General features: G+C 38.9%; 1 protein-coding gene across 2 annotated transcripts in view; it reads left to right on the top strand.

Annotated features, from left to right (window-relative positions):
* The window catches only part of FIG4 (FIG4 phosphoinositide 5-phosphatase), a 60,364-nt gene that overhangs the window by 34,035 nt on the left and 11,601 nt on the right, over positions 1-14,728 (top strand). For both annotated transcript variants that reach the window (XM_081905513.1, XM_081905512.1), the window contains exons 12-19: positions 79-195; positions 3,148-3,193; positions 4,734-4,882; positions 5,149-5,315; positions 7,360-7,498; positions 11,963-12,021; positions 12,481-12,631; positions 13,205-13,288. In XM_081905513.1, the coding sequence (XP_081761639.1) occupies positions 79-195; positions 3,148-3,193; positions 4,734-4,882; positions 5,149-5,315; positions 7,360-7,498; positions 11,963-12,021; positions 12,481-12,631; positions 13,205-13,288 (912 nt within the window). The remainder of the gene's footprint in view (positions 1-78; positions 196-3,147; positions 3,194-4,733; positions 4,883-5,148; positions 5,316-7,359; positions 7,499-11,962; positions 12,022-12,480; positions 12,632-13,204; positions 13,289-14,728) is intronic.

Below are 14,728 nucleotides of genomic sequence, written 5' to 3'. Positions count from 1 at the left end.
TTTTGTTGTTGTTAGTTGTTCTTCCACGAGGGTAAATACAAACATGTCTTCAGTGTTTTTGCTTTCATTTCCATCTAGCAAACTGTGTAACGTCCTTGACAGGCTGAGCGTTATTGCAGAGAATGTAGTGAAGAGAACTGGCTTCTTTGTAAATCGCCCTGCTTCCTACTGCAGTGTCTTGCGCCCAGATGAGAAGTATGTATATGGGAGAATGCTCTCTTGTGTATAATTATTTTAAAAGATTTCTAAAAGGTAGTTTGAAATCCATATTCATTTATTACCGATGTAGATCAAATAGAAAAGTATACTCCATATATTTCATAACAACAAGGGGTAATCAATCTCTTTGTTTGTCATACAATAGTGTTTTATTATTTGTGTTGTCAGCAAATCTATACCTTTAATTTTATACTTTCTTGCTTTCCTGGGAGATGATAAACAGTTCTAAGAAACATTAATTGAAGGTTATTTGTAAGCAGAAGTCAGCTAAGCTTTTCTGGCTGATTCAAGAACACCAATTTCATGGTCCTTTTTTAGTATAGTAAGCCAAAAGTTCAAATCTCATTATTGTGTTTATTCATTACAACTATAACCCACCTTTCTTCCATGGAACTCAAAGCAGCATGCACATGGTTTCCAAATAGTTTTCAAGCCATGCACAGACCAGATCCTGACCTGCTTGTTGGATGTTACTTTATTTGATGTAGATTGCTTATTTTAAAGCTATGTTTTATTGTCACATTTTTGTATTGCATTAGATTGTTATAAGGTGTACATTCTTTGTTTCTTCAGCTAGTAAACCGCCTTGAGTATTGTAAGATAGAAAGGCGGTATACAAATTAAATGGTGATGATGATGCTTGTCATAGCTGCTGTATCCTGTGCTTTTGAACCTTGCCCCAAGTTCCTAATGAATAATTAGTATGAACTAATTAGGGAATACATGCAGTAGTTTATCATGTACACTGGGTTTCTCTGGGTGATTTTTAAATCTTGGCAGCTATCTTGCCCGCTCTAAACTCAAAAGCCAGTTGAGTACTGAGTGCTGTTAGTTGAAGTCTTATAGCAATATTTGTTAAAACACAGTGCTCTTGTATGCTGTGGATTGTCTCTGAAGTCACCTAGGTTTCACTAATGCCAATTTTGTGAAGTCCACCAGGATACTAAAGTTCCAGTCCAAAGAAAGCTCATCATGCTTAAGTCCCATGGAAAACAATGAGAAAAATTATTTGGAACTTATTTGTTCCATTAAATGCCACTTAAGTGTGACTAACTAGCTTTGATTCATGGTTGAAGAGTTCTGATTATTCCAGGGGGATAATTTTTATTATTTCCCTGGTCAATTGTTTTTAAATCTATGGCACTGTCAGTGTGCTATTTGAAACTACCTACCTTTGTTACATGTGATAGTTTGTCATTTCTAGCTAGACAGAGGACTTCCTTAATTATTCATTTATTAATAAAACATCACATGGAAGGAGAAGAGAAATTTGAATTAAATCTTGCAGCCCAGCTCCTGAAAAGGAGCTCTCCTCAAGCTGCTTTAGAGAAAAACAGCAATTGACTGTTGAAAGATAATTTCCTCCTCCTTTTTCAGTAAAGAAGTATTTACACAGAAACAATTTGTTGCTGTTGTTACAATTTATATACTACTCTTCATCTGAAGATCTCAGGGCGGTTCACAAGATTAAAACCATTGGTTCACAAATTGCAATACCATCAATAGAATCTAATGATCAGTTACTGTAAACCATACAGTATCTAATGATCAGTTACTGTAAACCATGGCTGTAAACTTGTGGCCCTCCAAGTGTTTTTGAACTCCAGTGTCCATCAGCCCCACCCAGCATAGTCAGTGGTCGGGGTTGATAGGAGTTGTTGCCAAGCAACATCTGGAGGGCCACAGGCTCTTTATCCCTGCTAGGAATTATATAGGGAATGCAAACGGTATTTTATCATGTAGCAAGTTCTGCCTCACATGGTTTATTTCTTGGGTGATTTGATAGGCTACATCTTCCCAATACAAAACTGGTTTCTGTATATTTTATCAAAATTAATGTTGCTATACACATTAACACAGTTTTGCTGTTGCTCATTTCTTATTTGTTTCAATTGGCTCCGAGTAGTAGTCACTAAGATGATTTATTCTTCATGTAGCAGATACTGTAGCATAAGAGGCAAAATACAAATCTTAAATGTGTGTAACAAAAAAGACTGTACTTGTAATGCGTGATTTTTCATTACAATTTACAAATTAATTTGAGACTGCTTACACAGTTATTGATCTACCACATACAATTGCTTGATTCAACTTGTTAATATATTTTTATGTATTATTCAATGGTGTATAAGCCATTAATATTAAAGGGTATTTTTTAATATTTACAGGCAATTCATTTGTGTTGGGATGTAATGAAACCTGTTCTTGGGGAACCATTTGTCTTGAGACCTGAATGTCTATTCCATTACAAAGCATTCAGCGTAATTTATATGCTAATGGAAATTAACTATGTGGAAAGTACTTCCTTCAGGTGAAGTGTTAGTAACAATTCTCTTGAGTGAACTGCTTTCTTCAAAAGAACGAAACTTCCTACCCAAATTGGGCCTTTTAGTACTGTAATATCAGCCTTGGCTTCCCATACAAGGTTCAAACAGGATTAGTAGCATTTTCCCTTTCCTCTGTGCCATAATACCAAGTGCCCTGGTTGTAGGATAACATTTTCTGTTTACGCATTTCTGTAAAAGAACTGAGGCCTACTTGTACACTTAAGTTTATAAGCTGCACTTTAAACCAAAACTAACCTATACTGAGCTTGACTGAAGGCTAAGCATACACTATTTGTTTCTAAATTGAATTTTCCAAGTCTGCACTTCGACCTTTTTCAGTGTTTGTAGAACTATGCATTACATTTCACCCCCTTTCCAAAATGCAGGGTAATTTCTGGTTGATGTTTACTGTAGCCGCTTCAGATTTCCTTGCTAGAGCAGAGCTTCAGATTCCTAGAATTATCTCCCCAAGCATTAAGCTCCAGAGTTGTAAATGTCTATAGGATTATCTCCCAGGGTTATGTCTTTACTGACTGAGGGCAGATTGATGATAATTCTTATAGAATAAATGCTTTGTAACACACAATGTTCTGTCTTACAGGTGGAATGAGCTGGGAGGAATTGTGGTTCCCACTGGCCGTTTACAGGTATTTTAATGGAGTATGTAACCTGAAGTGTCTGTAACCTGTAACAGTGGTGCGTCGGGTTACAGACGCTTCAGGTTACAGACTCTGCTAACCCAGAAATAGTACCTCGGGTTAAGAAATTTACTTCAGGACACGAACAGAAATCGTGCAGCAGCGGTGCAGCAGCAGTGGGAGGCTCCATTAGCTAAAGTGGTGTCTCAGGTTAAGAAGAGTTTCAGGTTAAGAACAGACCTCCGGAACGAATTAAGTTCTTAACCTGAGGTACCACTGTACAAGATAATATCCATAATTTCAGTTCCAAGAATGTTTTCTGTTAATGTTTACGCTTCTACATATTCATAGCTAAAACGCACACATTTTTCTGTATGAAGCAGAATTGCTGCACAACTTTTCAATGTGCTATAGATGTGCAAGCACACACTTGATGTCTCTATAGGGTGCCAGTGCGGTGTAGTGGTTAAAAGCGGTAGTCTCATAATCTGGGGGACCGGGTTCGCGTCTCCGCTCCTCCACATGCAGCTGCTGGGTGACCTTGGGCCAGTCACACTTCTTTGAAGTCTCTCAGCCCCACTCACCTCCCAGAGTGTTTATTGTGGGGGAGGAAGGGAAAGGAGAATGTTAGCCGCTTTGAGACTCCTTAAAGGGAGTGAAAGGCGGGATATCAAATCCAAACTCCTCCTCCTCCTCCTCTTCTTCTTCTTCTTCTTCTTCTTCTTCTTCTTCTTCTTCTTCTATAAACATATGGTTTCCCCCCAAATACTTTTAGTTGAAAGCAGTTTTTTTTAAATGATATCCAATACTTCAAATTTAAAGTAGTATTATGTAAGAATGAGAAATCACTGTATTAATCTTATTATCAAAGCAATATGACTCCGAAAAAGGTTTCACTTATCTCATACTGTGGATATGGTTAAAAAAATACATTTGTTCAAGATGCTTGCATAAAACCAAACATGAGAAACCTGCCATGAATTGTGGAACTGAGGAACCCGAGATAGCTCAGTCGGTAGAGCATGAGACTCTTCATCTAAGAGTCGTGGGTTCAAGCCCCATGTTGGGCAAGATTCTAGCATTGCAGGGCGTTGGATGATGATCCTCATGGTCCTTTCCAGCTCTACAATTCTATGATTCCATGAAAAATCTGTTCAGTTGCATCCCACTCAGATGCTTGTAAAGAGAAAGAGAGTTGCACTGGTGGGAAGATGTGCAACTCTGCTTCCTTAAATGAAAGCTCCTTCTGTTTATGGGGCATTTACATTGGTTTCTATGTATTATAAATTAACAAGAGAATAATTTAAAAACCTGAACTATGTGCACAAACAGTTCCGTACACTTTGAGTGAGTTTTCAGTGTACCTAAAAGACTTCCATGGGTTTGCAAATGTGAGAATCTGCACCAGTGAACCACATGTGCAACCTTAATTAAGTTCTATTAGTATAGATGATTTGGTGGCAAAAATTACTGTTATGCCCTAAAGAATAATTTGATATTTACTAATGGACTTGAAACTAATTATATGTCCCTGCACTTATTTTTTCAGACTGGAGTTCTTCGAACAAATTGTGTTGACTGTCTGGATCGCACGAACACAGCCCAATTTATGGTTGGGAAATGTGCTTTGGCCTATCAGCTTTATTCCTTAGGCTTGATTGACAAACCCAATCTGCTGTTTGACACAGATGCCGTTAGGTAAGACATTTTAGAAATTATCATTATTATTAAAATAGTAGTTTTTTCCCTACAACTGTTAATAGAAATGGAGCATATATGTTTTTTGTTATTGATACTTTTCTAATTTCTGTTTTGTCACATCATTTTAGATAAGTATGGATGTTTACACTTAAACATTTTTCTAGGTGAAAGATAGTAAAAATAAAATAGAAATAATCACTGGCATACTGTTGTAAAAATTCATCTTGTTGGAATTCTTAACCATGTTGTTCTCTCTGCTTTAGATTATTTGAAGAATTGTATGAAGATCATGGAGATACATTGTCACTTCAGTATGGTGGATCTCAACTTGTTCATCGAGTAAAAACCTACAGAAAAATAGCACCTTGGACCCAGCATTCTAAAGATATTATGCAAACTCTTTCAAGATACTATAGTAATGCTTTTTCAGGTAACTTGAATTCTTTCTCTGAGATTTCCAACATTTGTCATTCTTGATAAAGTGAGAATTATTTTTTTAAAAACACAGATTTTTTAAACAACTGGCTACATGGTGCTATTGAATTTTTATGATGAAAATGAAACTGGGTCAAAATAACATGTTGACAGCCTGAAAGGTATTTGGGTCAGGCTCAACTTTAAATTCAGTAGGACAGCTTCAGAGTTAAACCTTAAGGGTTGGACACTGTAATTGCTGTCAGGCATGACAGTGTAACCCTGGACAAAATCTACCTTCTCTCAGTGAGCAGAATGGTAGTGTTCAAGCAGCCATCAAGGGTCTGTTTTCCAGCTCCCATATAGGCTGTAAAATATCTAAAACACCCCGTGTCTTAGTGGAAATCGTTCATGGCTTGGAGTAAAGCACTCAGTCAAATAGTAGCATTATAATATTCTAGCAAGGGCCATTTACTTCATAACTGCCACTGCAGTTGTTAAGGAACACCAAACCACGGGGAAGATTACCTTGCTAATATGAACATAAAGCCCAAATGTATGCAGCCAAGTGATCTATTCTGAGAAATTTGAGTGCAAGAATGGTAAGTGTTTAGACAGAATCCTTCTTAAATAAACTTATTTTTCTGTAGAGAAGCAGACAAAAATAACATAAATATAAGCGAAATAAGGTCACATAGGCAGGTAACTTTCTTCACTGCTTGACTGAATTGGAATTGCCAAGCAGCACTCAATCTAATCTTGAGTGCTGCGGTTAAAACGTTTAGAACCAGACATACTGTTATTTCTATTATAGGTATAGGTATAAAAGTGTGTCCTTCTAATCCCTTTTCAAACAGGCAACAGAGGACAAACATTAGTTTGTCAGGCATTATAAGCCACTGATTTCTTTCCACGTTATGTAGTCAAGATTATTGGAAGAACCATTGTAAAGCAGTATATCTGATCTGTCTAGGAAGGGTAATGACCCACTACAGACTTCAGCATTAATGTTGCCACATTTCTTGTTTCTGGAATCTAAAACAGGCTATTTATCCAGAAACAGGACTGGACAGTCAACTTCCCTTTAATTGATATATAGGAAAGTAATCTGATTACTCTATCCAGTTAATCATGGTGCACTACAGTCCTAGTCGTACTAATTCTGGCCCTTTAGATTTTTTGCCGAGTGAGGGCAATGAAGTGTTTAAGCTAACTCAATTACTTTGGCTCATTAGCTCCTGGTTATATGTCTTTCCACAGACGGCATACAAAAAATGTGCTAGAGCACACGTAGGTACAAAAATAATTTAGAAAAGAATCTGTACAGGATTTTCTTAATTGCAGTGCACACTTTCAGCATGGCTAAAGGGAAAACAGTTAATGTTTCCATCAGTGCTTCATCTTTTAATAAAACTACAAACTACAATTTTTCAAGGCCCAGCTTTGTTGTATTAGTTTGTTCATAAAAGTTACTTCAGTTATTTTCACATTTAACAGACAACGTTGATTCTTAAGGTAGCTTCAGTGTTACTTCCCTGTTACTTTGCTTGTATTCGGTTTTTTTCAGTTGCATTCTAAAGCTGTGTTTATTTTGATAAACCTGCAAGTTATCCTTGTATATCATATGCTCTCTGTTAATTTTATGGATAATGTTTTGGAAGTTTGCCCAAACATGGAGGAACATTTCAAGGCAAGTTCCCAAAACAAAAAGGAGTGGAGTGAAATGATTAGAGAGGGGAAGGAGATGGAGATTTGCAATTGCAGTACATGTTGGGGGTCTTACCATTTACATTTTTTCTTCTTCCTTTTGAATATATTAATACTTTTCAGTGCCAGTAGCCGTACCAACCACTGCTTACAAAGGCAAAGCTCCCCTCTCCAAAAAGACATTTTGAGAGGGTCAAACTGTGACTCCTGAAATGGTCACCCCCAGTTTGCCATGTGGCAGTAGGGTGATAAATTGGTGTTCTTGGTGTTGTTCCTTTCAGCCCACCCCTGGATTAACCATGTATCACACATAAATATATGTATGGCTCTCAATTGTTACTCATTTCTTCCAGATGCTGACAGGCAAGATTCAATTAACTTGTTTCTGGGAGTATTTCAACCAGAAGAAGGGAAGCCTCACCTCTGTGATCTCCCTACTGATTTTTACTTGCACCAGAAAGACACAATGACTCTTATCCAGGCAAGGAGAAGGTATTTCATGGCACTCTTCTTGTTAGCTTCCCCCCAAAATTAGGGCGATATAATCAGTACCATAAAATAATTCTAAAACCAAGTAGTGCAATATTTTAAGCTAAAACAGCAACATACAACAGTTTCTAATCCAGACCAATAAAAAATATGTTACAAGAATAGTAATAGTTTTAAAAAAATATTTGGCCTGTTGTTTTAACCAAAAGCAGATTGAAATTAAAAGGTCTTCAAAGTCTAATCTAAAACAATCAGAGAACAAGTCAGCTGTATCTCCTTTTGGTGTTCCATAGATATGGGACCATCACTGTCAATGACCTAATAGCCATTGATAGTATACGTGCAAGAAGGGTTTATGTGGCCCTTCTCAAGGCCCAGACCCATTCATACTGGTTCAGGTAGTTCTTCAAGTAAACTGAACCGTTTATGCTTTAAAGAACAATACCAGCAATTTCAATTGCACCCAAATGTGAGTGTCTCACCAATGGAGCTGATACAGAATTTTTATAGCATTATCTGAATGCTTAGTAATAATAATAATAATAATAATAATAATAATAATAATATATTATTTATACCCTGCCCATCTGGCTGGGCCTCCCCAGCCACTCTGGGCGGCTTCCATAAAACCAAAAATACAGTAAAATATCACACGTTAAAAACTTCCCTGAACAGGGCTGCCTTAAGATGTCTTCTGAATGTCAGGTAGTTGTTTATCACTTTGACATCTGCTGGAAGGGTGTTCCACAGGGCGGGCGCCACTACCGAGAAGGCCCTCTGCCTGGTTCCCTGTAGCTTTGCTTCTCGCAATGAGGGAACCGCCAGAAGGCCCTCAGCGCTGGACCTCAGCGTCCGGGCAGAATGATGGGGGTGGAGACGCTCCTTCAGGTATACTGGACCGAGGCCGTTTAGGGCTTTAAAGGTCAGCACCAACACTTTGAATTGTGCTCGGAAACACACTGGGAGCCAATGTAGGTCTTTCAAGACTGGTGTTATATGGTCTCGGCGGCCGCTCCCAGTCACCACTCTAGCTGCCGCATTCTGGATTAGTTGTAGTTTCCGAGTCACCTTCAAAGGTAGCCCCACGTAGAGTGCATTGCAGTAGTCCAAGCGGGAGATAACAGGAGCATGCACCACTCTGGCGAGACAGTCCGCAGGCAGGTAGGGTCTCAGCCTACGTACCAGATGGAGCTGGTAGACAGCTGCCCTGGACACAGAATTAACCTGTGCCTCCATGGACAGCTGTGAGTCCAAAATGACTCCCAGGCTGCGCACCTGGTCCTTCAGGGGCACAGTTACCCCATTCAGGACCAGGGAATCCTCCACACCTGCCCGCCTCCTGTCCCCCAGAAACAGTACTTCTGTCTTGTCAGGATTCAACCTCAATCTGTTAGCCACCTCCATCCTCCAACCGCCTCCAGACACTCACACAGGACCTTCACCGCCCTCACTGGTTCTGATTTAAAAGAGAGGTAGAGCTGGGTATCCACAAGCATCTGGATGGCTGCATTCTGTACCAGCTGAAGCTTCCAAAGTGTCTTCAGAGTCTTATGTAAAGCACATTAGTAGTCTTGTATGGATGTGACAAGAGCATGAATAACTGAGGCAGGGTCCACTGCTTCTAGATAGAGTTGCAGCTGGAGTATCAGCGTAAGCTGATAAAAGATGCTCTTAGTCATCACCACCATCTGTGCTTCCATAGACTGCACAGAGTCCATGACTTGGTCTTTCAGGAGAAGTGTGACCATATACCAAACCATCTGTACACCTCTACCCTCTCCCATAGTACAAAAGAAGAAGGAAGAACTGGTGAAAATCACCTTCACCCTCCTCTTCCGTTAGCAGAGGCTCCTGCTAGATCAAATACTCCTTTTCAATTGAAGGGCTCTTTCCAGTCATGGAAGGGTAGTATAGGAGACAATCTGTTGTGCCCCACTTTAGGTTGTCAGATTTGTAAAGTTGACAATGTAAATAAAAATGAATGAGTAGTGTTCTTCTGTTCACCATCTCCACATCTATATAGGATACGGTTAGCAGGGTGCTGAATCAACTTAACCCCATATTTCATAGTAAGATGAATCATTGTGCCAATTTGTGTTCTGGAAGGATTTGCTGTCTTTAGTGTTGTTCCCTGCTTTCAATAAACAGTTAAATCTTGTTCCACATGACCCCAAAGGTTAAGTTCTAAGTTAGATTTGTAGTCTCATTTGATAACATGGGTTCCCTTTATCCTCAACATTTATGTTACTATTACATCTTGTAACAAGCAATAGTAACTATAAGTTACTATTACATCTTGTAAGAAAATGATCTCAGTTACAGGCTACTGGCCCATCTTCAGTTGTGTTTTCTACATTAAAAAAATTAAAATATTGCCACTATGCTTGTCATGTAATTCTTAATAATAAAAAAACAAATTTAAACATAAGGCGTAACCTCCATTTGCTAAAACCTTAGTCATACTGAGTCTACAAGGGTTTAAAGCACTGTATGACATTGCAAAGTTTCTGGCTATTATATTTGATTCTTCATCTTTTTAAACTGCTATTAAATTTGTAGGTCTTGACTTTTTAGCTCCAACTGTGTTTGGGCTTTTGAGACCAATATATATTGATTGTGCAGATCAATATAGCCATGCTGCCCTTGCAGACTCCAGAAAATTCTTCATAAAAGTGCAGTTACACGGCTGAGACTATAAACTCTTCTAGCCAAGAAGGGTTTTTTATCTTTTCACACCTAGGTTACCAGACCAAATTATTCCTCAGTCAAACAAACAGCAGGATGTTGAAGTCAATTTCGTTATGTGTAGAGCAATAGACACATGGACCACAATCCATATTCCCTTGTGTGTGACTAGCATTTCCATTGCTGGTTATAGCAGAAAGAGCTCCAAAAGCACACATGGCTATCAATAAACTCTAATTCTGTGTTCTATGTCTCAAGAAGAGATTATGGTTGGAAATGTTTAAATTGGGCAACTATAATAATTTCTAACATAACATAAGTTTGATTTTATGATGTAGTTAATTATAATTAAAATGTAATTATAACCAGGCAATTCTCATAGTTTAGGGATGTAAAAAGTGGAGTCCCCCAATATTCATAAGTTATTTGGAGTTAATGGTCAGTAGCAAAGTAGTCAAGTTTGCTGATAGCACTAATAACTCAGGGTAGTAATAGGGATTGCAAAGATCTCCAAAAGCAAACTGGGTGAGCGGGCAATAAAATAGCAGATCAATTTCCTGTAAAGTATAATATGATGCATATTGGGGCAAAAAATCCTACCTCTTAAAGATATGCAGATAGGGATCTGAGTTAATGTTATCTAACTAGGAACGAGATATTGGAGTCAGAGTGAAGAGCTTGATTAAAATGCTCCCTAGTATATGTTGACAACTGTGAAAAAGGAGAATTCAGTCTTGGTGAATCATTAGGAAAGGGATCAAAACTGCTGGTATTTGCAACTGCATAGGAGTACTGTTCACAATGTGTGGTGTAGTGGTTAGGAGCAGTAGACTCGTAATCTGGGGAACCGGGTTCGCGTCTCCGCTCCTCCACATGCAGCTGCTGGGTGACCTTGGGCCAGTCACACTTCTCTGAAGTCTCTCAGCCCCACTCACCTCACAGAGTGTTTGTTGTGGGGGAGGAAGGGAAAGGAGAATGTTAGCCGCTTTGAGACTCCTTAAAGGGAGTGAAAGGCGGGATATCAAATCCAAACTCTTCTTCTTCTCTTCTTCACAATTCTGGTTGCCCCAGCTCCAAAAGGATATCATAAAACTGACAAAAGGAAATACATCTTCACATAGCATGTAGTTAAAGCTGTGTAACTGCCTACTCCAAGATACAATGATGGCCACTGACTTTGACAGCTGGATTAGACACGTTAACAGAGGATAAGCCAATTAATGGCTGCTGGCTATGTATTTTCTTGGGTAGCAGAGACACATGCATGTGAATACCAGTTGCTTATGGGACCACAGCTATTGCCCTCATGTCCTTCTGTGGACTTCCCATAGACTTTTGGTTGGCCTCTGTGGGAAGCAGGATCCGGAACTAGATAGACTGTTGGTTTGATCTAGTACGGATGCGCCTGTTGTTTCTTTTGCTCTGTCAATGTGTATTCTAGCTTACACCATCTTATGGAGGGTTGATAGTCTAAAATTTAACAAAGGGAAACAGCAAGTGGAAGCAGAGGTGGAATCAGGAAAAGAGCATGCTTCTTTCTGTTGGACATGCTCAGGCTTACTTACAGCAAGGCGCAGGAACTAGAGGGTTTCCTAAATACTGCATGGGCAAATGCGCTTTGAGAAGGGATTTGTAGGAAGGAAGAAGAGGCATGATTCAGGTGTTATAAGAGGTTGTTCCTTGTATAAGGGAGAAAGGGTTGGAGCATTTGATGGAATGGGAGAACTTTTGGATATAACTCACTGGATTTTTAAAACTATTGTTTTTGTTCCATACTTAAAGCTACACTTTCTGGTGGACTCCAGGTGTCCTGGAATGCTTGCCAATGCCTTATGATGAAGGTCAGTTATACATACAAGAAAGTGTGTTTTTCCTTTATTTTTCAATATGAACACAATTTGCTTACATAATAGTAACATTAATTGGACACAATTACTAGAATAAAAATAGAAAAGTGAAATAATGTACCTGTTAACTTAAGGACCAAGAGATCTGCTGAAAACACACATGGAGGTATTTACTGGTACTACACATGGCCATTCTTCTATAGAAAATTAGTAGTTTTTAATACACTGGGTTGTATTCAAACTATACATGGATGGCATTCTGCCCACACTCCACTAGAGGAATGGGGGAGAAGATGATTTCCCCTGAGACCTCTTGCTGTCCCCCACTCATCTTGAAAACGCTGCTCCAGAGGCTCAGGGAGGATGTTCTGAGGGCTCCAGGGGGAAAGAGTCCCCTTAGCAATAGATGATACTGTATTTAAGAGATTCACTTTGCCTGCATTTCTTTTTTAGCAATGTCTGTTGCTGAAAACAGAAGGAAGCTAATAGTGAAGAAATTTCATAACCATGATGAAGAGATTGACATTCATAATGAATTTTTTCGACCCTATGAACTCAGCAGTTTTGATGACACTTTTTGCTTGGCAATGACAAATTCAATCCGGTATGTATGTTTTATTTTTCAAGATAATAGAATTTTGATTCAGCCTTTCCATTTTACAAATGAAACTGAATTGAATTCTTTTAGAAAAACTTTCCTTACATAGCCTTAAAATGGCATTCAATACAGAAGAACTCGTATCTTTCATATGATGGACGAATCTGCAATAAAGATGTGATTCTGAAGCTTTTGACATGTGTATCTGCTTAGATAGAGGAGCACCAGTTTTAAAATGTATAAAATTACTAGTGTCACTGCTGGTGTCGACCTAGTTCTGTCTGCCAAAAGTGTGGGCAGGCAGAAGTACTACTGGCAGACTTCCCTGAAATGAGGTTTTCCAGAGAAGGGGTTGAGCAATCCCACAGCTATCAATTTATGGCTTCAGGCCTAATCACTATCCTGGCTGGTAAAGCATGAAGCAAGTTTTTGCCCCCCGCCCCCATTTTATGCTCTGGCCAGTAATAGCAACAGGGCTGCAGAAACAGACCTTTCTGTCACCCCCCTCCCCGCCTATCTAAGGTTTGGATTGCTCTGTTAACTTGTTATATTTGATTCTTTATTCTTTGTACCCTTCAGAGATTTTATGCCCAAGAATGTTGGCATTGATCCCAGCCCATTTACTGTACGTAAACCTGATGAAACTGGAAAATCCGTTTTGGGGTAAGAAGAAAATCAAGAATTGAATGCAGAAATGCTTTTTATTTACTCATTTAGTACCTAATATTAACTAATATGGGGCTTAATACAATGATATCCATAGTTTAACCTTCTTGTGTCAAACCAGTAAATGTTTTTTGCGTGTGTATAATTTATAGACACTATATTAGTTTTACAAAGGATGGTTTGGAGTGAGGGAGGAAAGACCCCCCCCCCCAAAAAAATCTTGTTTGCCTTATTTACATATAGTTGGTCATCTATCTACAAACAGCTGAGATTCCCTGTACAAAAGGTAAATTGCAATGAGTTGCTGCGCTCCACCCCTCCTCCCTTTCTCTGAATGCAAAGAAAAGCCAGTTCCGATACCCTTCTTGTTTCCTTAGTAATTTTAATTGCTCTTAATTTTAATTAAAGTTTTGATGTAATTTTAGTTAGATTCTAGGGAGTGGTTTATTGCATACAAATGGACCTAAATGTCAATTTCCACCAGTAAGACATCGCTACAGCCCTGCCTTGCTGGCCACAGTGGCAGTGCCACTCGTCAGGGCTAGGATCAAGCTGGGGCTGGATGAGAACAAGAGAGAACTAGGCTGGCATCAGTGGACACAGGCATATGCACCTGCGTCCAATGCCACCTCCAACTTGGTGCTTCCCCCACTCTCACTGCCACCCTGCCCTATCTTAGTCTCAATGAGCAGCAGCCCTGACATAGCTAGGAGGACATCTTCATATGCCACAGCTGTTTTCCACAGATAAAGAAGCAGAAGCTGCCAGTGTGATCTATTTCTGCAAGAAAAGCAGTTATAGCAGTAGTGTATTTGAAGTTTCGTGTTACCAGTGCAGTTCAAGTCACAGATTTGAATGCTGTGCTGAGACATCTTTGCACTTGTATTAATTTATGAAATAATTTTCCTTTGTATCTGACTATTTGCATGGTTCAACCTATAGGACAACTTGTTCTTCTGACTGGATACTGAGGTCTTTGGTCTTTTTTTTTTTAAGAGCATTGAGTGTAGATTTTTATTTCTTCATTCTTCTCATCAGGCTGTAAAAATCCATTTGCTCAGAACACAAAAGCTTTATATTTCTAAGAAAGAAATTACTTAAATGTATGCAAGAGATCAATAAGGCTATCTGTGCTGGGAATCCTAAAGTGAACATTTGTACCTGAACAATATAATAGATCAATCACATTCTTTTCCTTGAAATAGCTCAAAGACTCCAAATTGTTGCTTTTGATCCATATTTTCAAAAACTCAAAATGTCAAAATGTTCTGAACCTGGTTTGGAGCCATTAAGCTACTTCACTATTTGGCAATTTATAGTTTTCTATGACTGGACTAGAGGTATTAAAAAGTGACACAGTGCTTCTAGCAAAGCTTTTTGAAAGCCACCTTCGTACTGGGTTTGCTTGCAGAGTTCTCCCTAATAACGTTAGGGAGA

This window comes from Podarcis melisellensis (assembly GCF_964234715.1).
Source record: "Podarcis melisellensis genome assembly, chromosome: 3".
NCBI classification, from domain to species: domain Eukaryota; kingdom Metazoa; phylum Chordata; class Lepidosauria; order Squamata; family Lacertidae; genus Podarcis; species Podarcis melisellensis.
Note: the sequence above shows the minus strand (reverse complement) of the source record. Positions and strands in the feature narration are given on the sequence as shown.